Raw genomic sequence first — 15,016 nt, forward strand, 5'->3', positions numbered from 1 at the left:
GTGCATAATTTCTCAAAATCTTTATTTTTCCTCTAATTTTCCTATCTCTCCATATCATTCCATATTTTTCTGACACCCACCCCCACCCCCAAGTCATTGGGGTTTAACTGATGTGGTCAGAAAACATACTCTTACTTTGGCCATTTTTCTCTTATTTTTAGTTTTTTTTCCATTTTTTAAATTCTCCATCTGTTAAATGTCTTACCTTTAATGAAGCGGAGTAATAGAATTTTTCTGTTTTTATAGCATCTGAATTAGGAGATTTGTTCCTTTCCCTTCTCCCTCCCCACTCTCAATGAAAAAGGACAAAATACATAGTAATTATGGTTATGTATAATTGTTTTATAAGAATAAAAACATTAAAAAAAGGAGATTTGTGACCCAAGGACTGTAGAGATGCCATCGTTTTCCCAAATATACTTTGAGCTTAGAGTCAAAGGTATATTTGGGAACAACTTGATGGGCGAAGAAACAAAGTAGGGATGGGAACTATGAATCCACCCACATGTATTTGGGAAGTATCTCCTAGCATTCATCACGTTATGCTGGGTGTGGCTTCTGGTTGATTACAACCCTGAAACAAAATATCCCACGCCAACAAAATGATCTGAATATTTTGCAATGAAGACTTGTAGTGAATTTGCAACAACAAATTACAGACATTCAAATGGGGTTCAGGAAATGAAGAGGCACTAGATATCATATTGAAAACATGTATTGGCTAATAGAGGCCTCTAGAGTACTTCAAAAGAAAATAGGAAGCAAATACTTTGATTGTATAAATCATGGAAAATTATGGATTGCTCTTTAAGAAACTGAACTATTACATTTGATTGCTTGGTACTCTGGACAATGTGAGCAAAAGGAAATCAAAGGTGAACTCTCCCTAGAAGGCAGACTGAATAAACTGAGGCTGTTAGACTGGACACATCAATAGTTCTATCATGAGACCACAGCCTTGGGTGTGCAAAACATTAATAGGGCTTGTTCAATGGCTGCCATGAGCTGAAGCTAACTTGACAGTTCATAACAATAAACAGTAAAGGGGCAGGAAACAACTCCCATATTTTACTCCCTCCCCCACTGTTTTAATCACGTTTCTCTTTTCCTGATTTTGACTCAGAGAAGTATGGAGGAAACTGAAGCAACAGTCTGAGGAGGATAGAGAATATATCTCAGCCATACACGAGTTGTATTGTTAAAAGTATGGGGCAAACCACAATGGTTTACAGGTGAAGAGAGCAGGCACACACAAAAATATACTCATTTTATTGTTTCTTGTTTCCAAAAGAAATGCCTTCTGCAGTTCTTTGTAATTAGTGACATGACCAAGCCTTTCAATAAACAAATATTTATTAAATGTATATAAAAATAATAATATTCACAACCCAAGATGTTAATAAAGGCAGACAAGGACATACTGGTAAGCATGCCTGTAAAGAAATAGGTTCCAGTGAATTTCATAGACATTCTTGAATAAACATGAGGAAAGACATGCCAAAACATAAGAAAAGCCATATGGCAGATTAAACCACAGGCCAATCTACTACAGCTTTTTCATGCAGTCCTAACCAGATGTTCACAGGAGGATGTTAAGTGCAACTGTACCCACTGACTGATATTCATTTATGATATACAGAAACAATCTTTCCAGGTACGGGAAGGAATATGTATCTATCATGACTTGTGGTCATATCAACCAAGTATTCATCCAATTCCATTTTGACAAGTTTTTTAACAATGTGATCATTTTTATGTTTTTTTAGTCTCTCTTCATTGAATTTCAATGACTTGCTCTGTTATAGCATTCTGAGAAAACGCGGAAACCATCTTCCCACCCACTTTCTCCACAAATATAATTCTATGTACTTATGTTCTATCTGCCCTTACTATTTTCCTGCAAATTGTATAAGCTTCATGTGGCATCAATGGGTATCAAATGCACAATGTGGCTATCCAGACCATATGAACATGTCCTGTTGTGTAAGCACTGATGCACATGACTGTCAAGTCAACTGATAAATGGTTGGTAAGGGGACATAACTTTCAGGTGTCTTAACCTTTAGGTAGTGAGAATAATCTGCATGTTTTAGATAACCAAACATCTGAACAGAGAAATAGATTTCACTTCCTTATCCAGTTAAAGCAACATTTGGCTCAAATAACACAGACTATCAACTTCATTCAATAGCCTTCAATGTGCACCATGACTTTCTCAAAATCTTTAATTTTGTTCTAAACTCTTCCAAAGGATCGCCCGAATAAGCTGAATTTTGTTCAGATACTCACCTGAAAATACATAGGGTTAAAACTGAGAACAGAGAGAAGATGGCATTTAAACCGATCCCCAGATATCCCTGAGCAACCAGGAGTTAGTTCCTAGTGTGCTTAGTACAACAAGTAGAAGACGGCTCTGTAACTACATTTGCCCCTGTGCGTCTCAGGCAAATACCTGAAAAGGACATTGGTATACTATGCTGACAATTGAAATCCACATTAAATGGATATAAATCTTTCCAAAGTTAATGAGAAAAAGTATGTTTCTATGAGTTCTGGACCTACATAAAGAGATCAGTCTGTAATTACTGTTAAATTCAATTGAATGTAGTATCATTGCTTGGAAGACTACAAAGTCAACAGAAAGATGATTCACCACATTGACTCTCTTCTTTGTTAATTAGAAATGGACTACAGATACATGCATCTAATACACTGGGAACAGCAGAATTACTTGCAAAATTTAATTCTGTAGTTCTCAAAGTTAGCAATATTTTTTGAAATTTTAGCATTCTTAAAGACAGTCAAGTGAACTTTATGTTTCAACTTTAACTTGATGCATACAATGTCCTTGAGAAAGTATTATTTAAAATAAATTGTTTCAGTCCATGATGTCAAGGCATGGAATGGGTCTGAAGCTTGTTTCAATATTTTCCAGCAGTGTGAAATCATATCTACATAGCTGAATCCTACAGAGAAAAAGGAGGTAACGTTAAAAGAAATGCAACATCATATGTACAGGCACTCCTACATAAATTATATATATTCGCCCATGTTCTATCATGATCCTTTATAAGCACTTGAGTTTTCTCTTGCATCAGGCATGGCATGTGTGTGTATGTGTATACAAATGGGCAACCCCTCACCCACTGGGAGCCCTAACCCCAAATGCCATTTGCAGGGCAAGGACATTTTTTTCCACATCTTATTTCTCAACACTTTGATTTAAATGTGAAAAAATACCACCCCCAATCACTGCAGAAAATCCATCTCCACACAGGACTTGACATTAAGACATTGGGTCACAGAAATAGCTCTGTGTGACCATGTGACACATAGGCTATGGGCAGTCCACCCATGTCTTAAAAACCCTATTGATATCTTGTATCAGGTTCATATAGAATGCCATCTACTTCTTGGCCAAAAAATTTCAATGGGCACAGTAAGTATATACCTTTTACTAAGATTTTTTCCCACTTATGCAAAGATACAGAATGGGGAATGCCTGGCTTAACAGCAGTACGTGTGAAAAATATCTTGGAGTCCTCGTGGACCAGTGAAACATGAGCCAACAATGTTATGCAGCAGCTAAAAAAGACAATGGGATTTTGGCCTTCATAAATAGGAGTATAGTGTCTAGATCCAGGGAAGTCATACTACCACTCTATTTTGTCTTGGTCAGACCACACCTGGAATTCCAGACCACAATTCTGGAATTGTGGTGTCCAATTCTGGGCACCACAATTGAAGGGAGATGTTAACTAGCTGGACTGTGTCCAGAGGAGGGTGAGTAAAATGATCAAATGTCTGGAGAACAAGCCCTATGAGGAGCGGCTTAAAGAGCTGGGCATGTTTAACCTGCAGAAGAGAAGGCTGAGAGGGGACATGATGGCCATGTATAAATATGTGAGGGGAAGTCAGGGAAGAAGGAGCAAGTTTGTTTTCTGCTGCCGTGGAACTACAGGAAAGGAGATTCTGCCTAAACATGAGGAATAACTTCCTGGCTGTGAGAGCTGTTTAGCAGTGGAACTCTCTGCCCCAGAGTGTGGTGGAGGCTCCTTCTTTGGAGGCTTTTAAACAGAGGTTGGATTGCCATCTTTTGGGGGTGCTTTGAATGTGATTTTTCCTGCTTCTTGGCAGGGGGTTGAACTGGATGGCCTATTCTATGTGTAGGCATCCTCATCAAAACATGAAGCCATTGGTGAATTCTCTTTTATACAGACAAGCAGAAGTCATTTTCCTTTGGATTTTGAAAATCTGATTTACCTGCTCTTATAGAATTGTCTTATTGTAATCCTTGACTTTTATCTCTATTGCTAAAAAAAGTAACTTCTATCATTTCTCATTGGATAAAAACACAAGAAAAAAAATCTTTTGTTCCACACAGGAAAAAGGAGACAACACCTGAGGTCCTTTTCTCAAGACCAATGCCATATAATGATGATGGAGGTCTTATTATCTTGTGGTTTCCTTCTCAGTATTCTTACTGTGCTCTCTCTCTCTCTCTGTGTGTGTGTTAAGCATTATTTTCTTATGCTTATGTATTTCTTTTCTATTTTTGTTCTAATTGAATTAACATTTACAACTCGGTTGTTTTTAATGTATCTCTCTGTGCTTGTGTAATTACAGTAATTATAAATAACTAGAGAACCCTATGTGTGTTCAACATCAATTCTACATATTTTACCAACAGTAAGATGCAATTATATAATTATAGTCTATGATACTGTACTGAGGAATTCTAGGAAATCCAGTAATTAAATTATCAACTTTCTAAATTGTAAAAGGACTTACATAAAAATATAGACAAAATAAACCATATTGGTTTTGACCTTTAAAGCTCTGTATCAGTGATTCTCAACCTGTGGGTCCCCAGATGTTTTGGCCTTCAACTTCCAGAAATCCTAAAAAAGGTAAAGGTAAAGGTAGTCCCCTGACATTAAGTCCAGTCATGTCTGACTCTGGGGTGTGGTGCTCATCTCCATTTCTAAGCCTAAGAGCCAGCGTTGTACGTAGACACCTCCAATGATCTACTCACATTTGCATGTTTTCGAACTGCTAGGTTGGCAGAAGCTAGGGCTGACAGCGGAAGCTCACGCCGCTCCCCGGAATCGAACCTGCGACCTTTCGATCAACAAGCTCAGCAGCTCAGTGCTTTAATTTATTTATTATTTATTTATTTCGAGGTTTTATATACCAACCCTCTCACCTTCAAAGAGGGATTCGGACTGGTTCACAACATGTGTTAACATACAAAAAATATACAATAACAACACAATGCCACTTCATTACACGATTAAAATATCAGCACCATACACATTAAAACATTATCATCCCAGTTAAAAGAGCCAAATCGGCCGACACCATCACAATCCCATTCATCATCCTCCTTTCATGTGGGCAAAGAATTAAATCAGTTGTCAAATGTCGCGTTCCACAACCAGGTCTTTGTTAGTTTCCTGAACGTCATGAGGGAGGGGGCAGTTCTGATCTCTAATGGCAGGGAGTTCCAAAGTCGAGGGGCCACCATCGAGAAGGCCCTGTCCCTCGTCCCCACCAGCCGTGCTTGTGCAGGCGGAGGGACCGAGAGCAGGGCCCCTCCAGATGATCTTAGTGGTCTTGATGGTTCGTAGGGGAGAATACGTTCAGAGAGCTAAACAGGGCTGGAGTCGTTTAGGGCTTTATAGGTTAACACCAGCACTTTGAATTGTGCTCGGAAGCTAATCAGCAGCCAGTGGAGTTCGAGTAACAGCGGAGTAGTGTGCTCCCTGTACCCCGCACCCGTTAGTAATCTGGCTGCCGCGCGTTGTACTTGCTGCAGCTTCCAGGCAGTCTTCAGAGGCAACCCCACGTAGAGAGCATTGCAGTAATCTAAGCGGGATGTAACCAAAGCATGTACTACCATGGCCAAGTCAGCCCTCCCAAGGTACGGACGCAGCTGGCGCACAAGTTTTAATTGTGCGAATGCTCCCCTGACCACCGCTGAAACCTGGGGTTCCAGGCTCAGCGATGAATCCAGGAGAACTCCCAGACTGCGTACCTGTGCTTTTAGGGGCACTGTGACCCCGTCCAGCACAGGCTGTAACCCCGTACCCTGTTCGGTCTTACGACTGACCAGGAGTACCCCTGTCTTGTCTGGATTTAGTTTCAATCTGTTGTCCCTCATCCAGTCCGTGACAGCGGCCAAGCACCGGTTCATGACCTGAACAGCCTCCTTAGTGGCAGGTGGAAAAGAGTGATAGAGTTGGACATCATCTGCGTACAGATGACATCGCACCCCAAAACTCCGGATGATCTCTCCCAACGGCTTCATGTATATGTTAAACAACATAGGGGACAGTATTGAGCCCTGCGGGACTCCACAGTGCAATGGCCGAGGAGTCGAGCAGGAGTCCCCTAGTGACACCTTCTGGGAGCGACCCTCGAGAAAGGACCGGAGCCACTGCAAGGCAGTACCCCCAAGACCCATTCCCGCAAGGCGTCCCAGAAGGATACCGTGGTCAATGGTATCGAAGGCCGAAGAGAGGTCCAGCAGAACCAACAGGGACACACTCCCCTGTCCAGTTCCCGGCACAGATCATCAACTAAGGCGACCAAGGCTGTCTCAGTACCATGTCCCGGCCTAAAGCCAGACTGTGACAGATCTAGATAGTCCGTGTCCACCAGGAATTAACTCACTGCGCCACCGGGCTGGGATTTCTGGAAATTGTAAGCCAAAACACCTGGGCACCCACAGGTAGAGAACCACTACTCTATATGGATTACCTACAGCAGGGATCCTCAAACTAAGGCCCAGGGGCCGGATACGGCCCTCCAAGGTCATTTACCTGGTCCTCGCTCAGGGTCAACCTAAGTCTGAAACGACTTGAAAGCGCACAACAATGACAATCCTATCTCATCAGCCAAAAGCAGGCCCACACTTCCCACTGAAATACTAATAAGTTTATAGTTGTTGAAATTGTTATTCATTTTAATTATTGTGTTGTTTTTAAGTGTTTTTTGCACTACAAATAAGATATGTATAGTGTGCATAGGAATTCATTCATTTTTTTCTTCAAATTATAATTTGGTCCTCTAACAGTTTGAGGGACTGTGATCTGGCCCTCTGTTTAAACAGTTTGAGGACCCCTGACCTACAGGATTGTCTTCTCTCTTACGATCTACCCTGCACACTTAGGTGCTCTGGGGACAGCTACTCCAGCTAGCCAGAACCCGACTGGCGATCATCACCCAGAGGATGGCCAAGACTTTGGAACAACCTGTTGGAATTTTTGCAATGTTTGTGTTCTGACAGTGCTGTGACCTGCCTCAAGCCATGAGGAGAGGCAAGTGAGACTTATTATTGTTGATCTGCCTCAAGCCATAAGGAGAGGCAAGTGAGACTTATTGTTGTTGTTGTTATTGTTATTATTATTCTGACACAAAAGCATAGTATGTCACAGCAAATTAGATATGCTGTATTTTGTATCACAAAATCACAAGTCGAATACTTCCTAAGCGTCTAGGACTGTGTGATGTATTTTCAAATGATGCATGCAGATCCAAGTAAGGTGGCCTTTTGCAGTTGACAGATCGTGATTTTGTCAATGTTTATTGTTTCCAAATGCGGGCTAAGATCTTTTGGCGTGGCACCCTGTGTGCCAATGACCACTGGAACCACCTGTACTGGTTTATGCCAGAACCCTTGTAGTTCGATTTTGAAGTCCTGATAATGGCTGAGTTTTTCCTGTTGTTTTTCCTCAATGCGACTGTCACCTGGTATGGCGACATCAATAATCCAAACTTTTTTCTTTTCCACAATCGTGATGTCTGGTGTATTGTGTTCCAAAACTTTGTCAGTCTGGATTTGAAAGTCCCACAGTATTCTTGTGTGTTCATTTTCCACTACCTTTGCAGGTTTATGATCCCATCAATTCATTACTGCTGGTAGGTGGTACTTGTGACATAAGTTCCAGTGAATCATTTGAGCCACAGAGTTGTGCCTTTGTTTGTAGTCCATCTATGCGATTTTCTTGCAACAGCTGAAGATATGATCCATGGCTTCATCAGCTTCCTTATACAATCTGAATTTTGGGTCATCAGCTGATTTTTCAATCCTGGCATTAATTGCATTTGCTCTGATGGCAAATGCAATTAATGCCAGGGCTGCAAGAATCAGGCTGCAAGAATCCTGGGCTGCAAGAATCAGGCCTGCTGTCTCCTTCTTCAGGGTTCCATTCATGAGCCATAACCAGGTCTTCTCCTTGTCACCTTTTCCTTCAATTTTGTCAAGGAACTGCCCATGCAGTGCTTTGTTGTGCCAGCTGTCAGCTCTGGTTTGTAGTGCAGTTTTCTTTTATTGGTTCTTTGTCTGTTGTACTTTGAGAAGTTTCTGATTACTGACTTCAATTAAAGCAGGTTCTTGGCTTTCCTTTACATATTCTGCCAGGGTGTGTTTTTCTTCTTTGACTGATTTATTTGTAAAAGTCCTCTGCCACCAGACTTTCTAGGCAGATAGAGCTGGTCAACATCACTGTGAAGATGTAGTGAATTATGAAAATTGAGATTGCTATTGAGAATTTTTCTGACCCTTTGAATGTATTTCTTTGCTGACCACAGTTTTCGCATGTTCATGTTTGATGTTGTCCAGCTGTAGTAGATATTTATAGGCTTCTGTCTGGTGACACTTTATCGCTTGGCCATTGAGCATATTTATGCCCTCACTTTCAATGATTTTTCCCTTCTTCAGTGGCACTGTCGAACATTTGTCCAAACCAAACTCCATGTTGATATCAGTGCTAAAGATTTGGACAGTGTTAGTCAGAGCCTGGATTTCAGTTTCTATTATTATTATTATTATTATTATTATTATTATTATTATTATTATTATTATTGAATCATAGAATGATGTGAGTTAGAAGAGAACACATGGACAATATATTCCAATGCAAGAAAAACACAATCAGATGGATGAAACACATATCTGTAGATACGTGATGATTATCCCCTTGGGGAGATAGGGCGGAATACAAATAAAATTTATTATTATTATTATTATTATTATTATTATTATTATTATTACTGTGTAACGGCACGCCATGCAGACATGCCGGCCACATGACCTTGGAGGTGTCTATGGACAATACAGGCTCTTTGGCTTAGAAATGGAGATGAGCACCACACCCCAGAGCTGGACACGACTGGACTTCATGTCAGGGGAAAACCTTTATCTTTACCTACCTAGACATACAAAGTATATATAAGAACGTCAAAATTTTGCCACAATATTCTACTTACCTCTGAGAAACTGAAAGCGATTTTAATCTCATTTCTAGGACTCTAAGCTTGTACTTTGGGCCCACTACATTCCTGGTTGAGAATGTCAAGGAAATTTTTGCTATGTTGTCAAAATCTGGGGAGAATCCAGCAAGTATCTTGGCATGTTTGTATTGGTGAAATGCAGCTGCATCACTAAAAGGAAATTGAGACAGTGTTGTATTGGTACCAACATCCCCTGGTATACTCCGAATGTTCACAATAATAACATTGTTGATTGATCTCTGAGAATAATTGGCCCAAGACATTTTGCTGTCTGTAGAAAAGTGCAAATTATGTCCTCTTCTCATCCAAAATGAACCACATTTTTGTGAAATAACAGACAATCCTATTGGTTCATCTCATCTACCATATATCTCTAATACACACTATGAGGGACATTTAAGAGAACTGGGTAAGTTTATCCTGGAGGAATATTGAGGGATTAGACAATAGCTATCTTTAAATACCTGAAGGAATGTGATGGTCAAGATGTCATATGGGTGTTTTCTGCTGTTCAAGATAGGGCTCATTCCAATGAATTCAAATGACATGAAATGAAATTCTAAATAGGAAGAACTTTCTGATAGCAGCCTAGTGGTTTGAGTGTTCGACTATGACTCTGTAGCCCAGATCTCATAGGGTTTTCCAGAGCTGCCCATAAGTCAGGAACTACTTGAAGGCACACAACAACAACAACAAACCGTCATCCAAAAGTGAAACAGACTAACTGAGAAGGTGGCGTACTTTTCTTCACTTGAGCTTTGGTGACCATATTATTATGGACACTTCAACAATAAACCCATGACCTGGCAGGGATGGGACTAGAGAACCTCTGGCTCTCCCTCCAACACTATAATGCTATAAATCAATTTGCATGTATTTGTATTTTTGTGCCATTTCTGTTCAACATGTCATTCCAAATTTATACTCAATGTGTGACTACAAACCACTCCACTTAGCACCAATAATTTGCTTTTAATGGACCTTATTTCCAAGCAAGACAATACCTTGAATTCATTCTTGTATAACTTCAATATCAAATCAACTTCTGAAACTTGATTACGTCCAAATCTGTCACTCCTTCCTACCTGTTACTAAGGAGGCTGTTCAGACATTGAATTGGTGCTTGGCTGCTGCGTCAGACTAGATGAGGGCTAACAAATTGAAATTGAATCCAGACAAGACAGATGTCCTCCTGGTCAGTCAAAAGGCTGAACAGGGCATAGGGTTACAGTCTGTGTTGGATGGGGTTACACTCCCCCTGAAGAGGCAGGTTCGCAGCTTGGGAGTGATCCTGGATTCATCGCTGAGCCTGGAACCCGAGTTCTTGGCGGTGGCCAGGGGAGCTTTTGCACACTTAAAGCTTGTGCTCCAGTTGCGCCTGTACCTTGGGAAGTCTGACTTGGCCACGGTGGTCCACGCTCTGGTTACATCCCGAATAGATTACTGCAACGCACTCTAAGTGGGGTTGCCTTTGAAGACTGTTCGGAGACTTCAACTAGTCCAACGAGCAACAGCCAGATTACCGGAGTGCCATACAGGGAGCATACCACCCACCTGCTGCGTCAGCTCCACTGGCTGCCGGTCCACCTCTGAGCACAATTCAAAGTGCTGGTCTTGGCCTATAAAACCCTATACGACTCCGGCCCAGCTTACTTATCCGAACGTATCTCTCTCTACGTTCCACCTCGTAATTTAAGATCTACTAGGGAGGCCCTGCTCTCGGTCCCACCAGCGTCCCAAACGCGTCTGGTGGGGATGACGGACGGGGCCTTCTCGGTGGTGACCCCCTGCTTATGGAATTAGCTCCCCAGCGAGATTAGATTGGCATACTTCCTCCTTACTTTTAGGAAAAAACTAAAGACGTGGTTTTGGAGCCAGGCCTTTGGTTAGTGGGCACAGCAGCACTTTAGGCACTGAACTCGGATAATAGGATTGTTTGAAAATTGGAAATGGCTTTATGACCTGTGATTATGTGATTTGCCCTATGTGATTATGTAATTTTAATTAATATCACTGTTTAATTGTTATGTAATGGATTTTATATTGCTGTTTTATATTGTTGTTTTGATACTGTTGGCATTGAATTGTTGCCGCCCTGAGTCCCCCCTCGGGGGTGAGAAGGGTGGGGTAGAAATGGTCTAAATAAATAAATAAACTTACCTATAAATTTTCGATTCTGTTGTGTTCCCTGCATTATCTGTTATTTTGATCTTTATGAAACCACTTCTACTGTTTTTGTTCCAGATAACAATATTCACAAAGTAGTGGTATACTGGGGGGAACAGGAAACAAAAAAAGAAACAAAACTAATAGATTTTTATAACATAGTCTTGCTCATATGATAATCATCACAACATAAAAGCCTGTATTGTATTGGTAATCCTAACTAGGGTATACCCATTGAACCACTTAAGTGTTGACTCATTGTTCAACAATTAATTCAGTGGGTTTAAATAGCTGGGACTATAAGCATGATTCAGCTTCACTTAACAGTTCTTAACCAAATGCAAAAAAAAGGTCCAAAGGCTCCGTTTGACAGTACAAGATAAACAAAACAAATACATGGAATAGAGTTGACACACATGATCCTGCCTCTAAAAGATAGGAACACAGGCTCTCAAAAACACTAAGGAACAGACACTTATACCCCATCTATACTGCCATATCAGCAGTTTGAACTGTATAATATGATCAGTGGAGACATATAATGCAGATTGAACTGCAATGAACTGGATTATATGAGTCTATACTGCCATATAATCCAGTTCAATCTGCATTATAATGGCCGTGAAGGTGGAGCTCTAGATCTGTATCAGTGGGATAATGAATCTGCTCTGAATTTTAGTTTGAACTGTAAGGGAACTATCTCATGTGTTGAACCCTATCCTCCAAATACGTTTAGCTTTTTGGATAGCATCTTTAAAGTTGAGACTAACACCTGGATTCACACATAACCTCAACTGCCATCACTATTTCAGGTTCATCCCAACCTAGGAGGAGTTTTTTACTCTCTAGGATTCCATATCTCCAAGTCTGATAAGTCAACTGCCTCTAGATGTTGTTCTGTCCCTTTCAGCAAATTCCAGTTAATGCCCAAGTGCCTCAACCTGACAAGACGTCCAAGCTAGAAAGAATCACTAAAGTTTCTTTGCTGTATTCCTGGCTGTCTCTCACATTACCAGGGAGGAAAATGAATATTGTGATAGGCCTGTTTTATTTAAAACTTGGTGAACCTGATTTTATTATAGCTTGTCTTGGTTAAGTGACTGTTTATTTAATAAAAAAGAACACATTAGAAAGGCGGTAGTGATGCAAAAAAGCAATATTTTGTGATATATCTTAAAACTAGAACTACAATCTACCTACTACAACTAGCTACCAACCTAAGTCAAAGCACAAACACAACACACACACCTATATGCACAAACTAAACAAACAAACAAACAATAAAACAATTATATAAACTCACACTCACTATCTGAGTCCCTTTGGGGAGAGAGGGTGGTCTAGAAATAACATTATTAATAAATAAATAAATAAATTTCTTCTGATGTGAGAGAATTATTTGTCTATGAAGACATTGCCCAGGGAATGCCCAAATGTGTTACGATTCCATGGGGAGGCTTCTCGCATTTCCTTCCTAAGATCGAGAGAGATACTTGCAGAAACACCTCAGAAAGTGAGAATCCAAAAGTGGCAGGTTAAAACACAGCACCTTAATCAGTGGCTGAGACTGGATGAGAAACTCCCTCCTGGGCACACAGAAGATTGGGTGACCTAGAAAGCACTAAACAGGCTGTGCTCCGGCACCATGAGATGCAGTGCTAAATGGGGTTACAAAGTGAAGTCCATGATATGCAAGTGTGGAGAAGAGCAAACCACAGACCACCTACTGCAATGTAACCTGAGCCCTGCCACATGCACAAAAGAGGACCTTCTCACAGCGACACCTGAGGCACTCCAAGTGGCCAGCTTCTGGTCAAAGGACATTTAGTATAATGCCAAGTTTTTAAACTTTGGGTTTTTAAATACATGTTAACTGTACCCTCAACTTGCTTCTGACATGATAAATAAATAAATAAATGTTTTATTATCTTATCCCTTGTTATTCTACTCCATTTAAATGATATGATATGATAATGCTTCAACATTTGGTAATACTATTTCAAATCATAAATCCTACAACTGACAATTGCTCCCATTATTTTTGGGAAAGGTGATAAACAAATCCCAATTTTTCTTAAAGTTGATAAAAGATTTCTTAAGATCTGTCCATTTTAACATACTTGCAGCACAACCCTTGAATATTTCATTTTAGAATGTAAACTCGTATCTGCAATACCAGGGCCTTTCCATTTTTGATTGTATTATTAAAAGTGGTGATATTAAAAGTAGTTAACTGTTAGCTAGTTACACTGGAGTTCACTTTCCTCTAATGAACTCAAAGTGGCATGTATTGGCTCTCTTCCAATTTTATCTTCATAATGACTCTGAGATAAGCCTCCTAGGGTCATCCATGAACTTTGTAGCTACGTTTCCTACGTCCAAATACAGATTTCTCACCACTACGCCACACTGGCTTTAGTATTCTACTAGTTTTGTTGTGTTGCTTTATGTTTATTGTAAAAAGCTATACGAGCTTGCAGTTGTCTTGAACAGTTTTTAAATAAATTCACCTTTGCTTAGATGAGCAGACAGAACCAGAAGCCCTGCCTTCATCTTCTTATTTCCTGCTACAGATTCCTTGCGGTTTGCAGAAACAGAGGACTAAATGTATACATTATATTCTCAAATTTAAAAACTCTCCAAAAATATGACTATTTCAAAGTGACACTGAAATACATCTCAAGGCAACAGACTTGTAATGCATAGTTATAAATCTTCAGCTAAATTGTTCATCCTTCATTCCTTCCCTTCTTAAAATTAATCTTCTTTCAGTGTGAATCCAGCTCTTCTTGTCATATTGGCTCGTTGCTCATATTTTACCAAGTTATACTGATAATTTTTTTTGTTGTTAGCAGTTTTTTTCCCCTCCAGGATTTTTCCAGCATAATAGTTTTTCATAAATGGCACAGCAACAAAGAATTATGTCTAATCAAGAATGTGACAGAGGTTATCTAGAAAGTATAAAGGGTTTTGTTTTGTTTTCATTATGCTACTATGATAATGTAAGTTGGGGCAAGTGTAAGGAGAATGGTTAATCACTTACTACAGAATGGCTCTTTGTCTGAAGTGTCAAAGTATGCTGTTGTCACAGGAGGGCTCTTTTCAATTAAGTGGTTCTTCCATTTATCAGCATAATAACCTGGAATGTAAATTAGAAAGCGTTCAACAAAAAATTGACAAAGGAAAGATTAAAAAGCTGAAAGATAGGTTTTTATTTTAGACTGTTCTGGGAAATCAAAACTGGCATCAAGTTACAAGAGTCAACTTATGCATGCTAAGTTCCACTACAAGCAAAGCGGGCTTGTATGCAGAATAAATTGATACAAACCAACAGTCTCCACTGCTTCAGATCTCTCCCGTTCTGTTTTATATCGTTACTAATCATCTTACCATTCCTGATTAAGTAGCAACACAGAATATTACTGCAAGCTAGTCAAAAGTTCGTCAAGAGAGATGGGAGGGATGAAGCTGTAGCAGGCAGTTCTGCATTAGCTTGCATGGCTGGCTTGGTGTTTCTCCTTTGGTTTACTTATATAAACTAAGCAACTGTGTT

General features: G+C 40.0%; 1 protein-coding gene across 4 annotated transcripts in view; it reads right to left on the bottom strand.

Moving 5' to 3' along the window:
- Positions 1-1,252: 1,252 nt before the first annotated feature.
- The window catches only part of LIPI (lipase I), a 34,416-nt gene continuing 20,652 nt past the window's right edge, over positions 1,253-15,016 (bottom strand). For 2 of the 4 annotated variants that reach the window (XM_060770514.2, XM_067466688.1), the window contains exons 7-10: positions 14,507-14,602; positions 11,458-11,569; positions 9,274-9,447; positions 1,253-2,966 (exon numbers count right to left, since the gene is read on the bottom strand). In XM_060770514.2, coding sequence (XP_060626497.2) covers positions 2,879-2,966; positions 9,274-9,447; positions 11,458-11,569; positions 14,507-14,602 — 470 coding nt within the window. In that variant the 3' untranslated portion in view covers positions 1,253-2,878. Of the gene's footprint in view, positions 2,967-4,817; positions 4,902-9,273; positions 9,448-11,457; positions 11,570-14,506; positions 14,603-15,016 lie in introns of those variants that run through there. The other 2 variants (XM_067466689.1, XM_067466690.1) reach the window with 2 other exon arrangements.

The sequence above is a fragment of the Anolis sagrei genome, chromosome 3 (assembly GCF_037176765.1).
Source record: "Anolis sagrei isolate rAnoSag1 chromosome 3, rAnoSag1.mat, whole genome shotgun sequence".
NCBI classification, from domain to species: Eukaryota; Metazoa; Chordata; class Lepidosauria; order Squamata; family Dactyloidae; genus Anolis; species Anolis sagrei.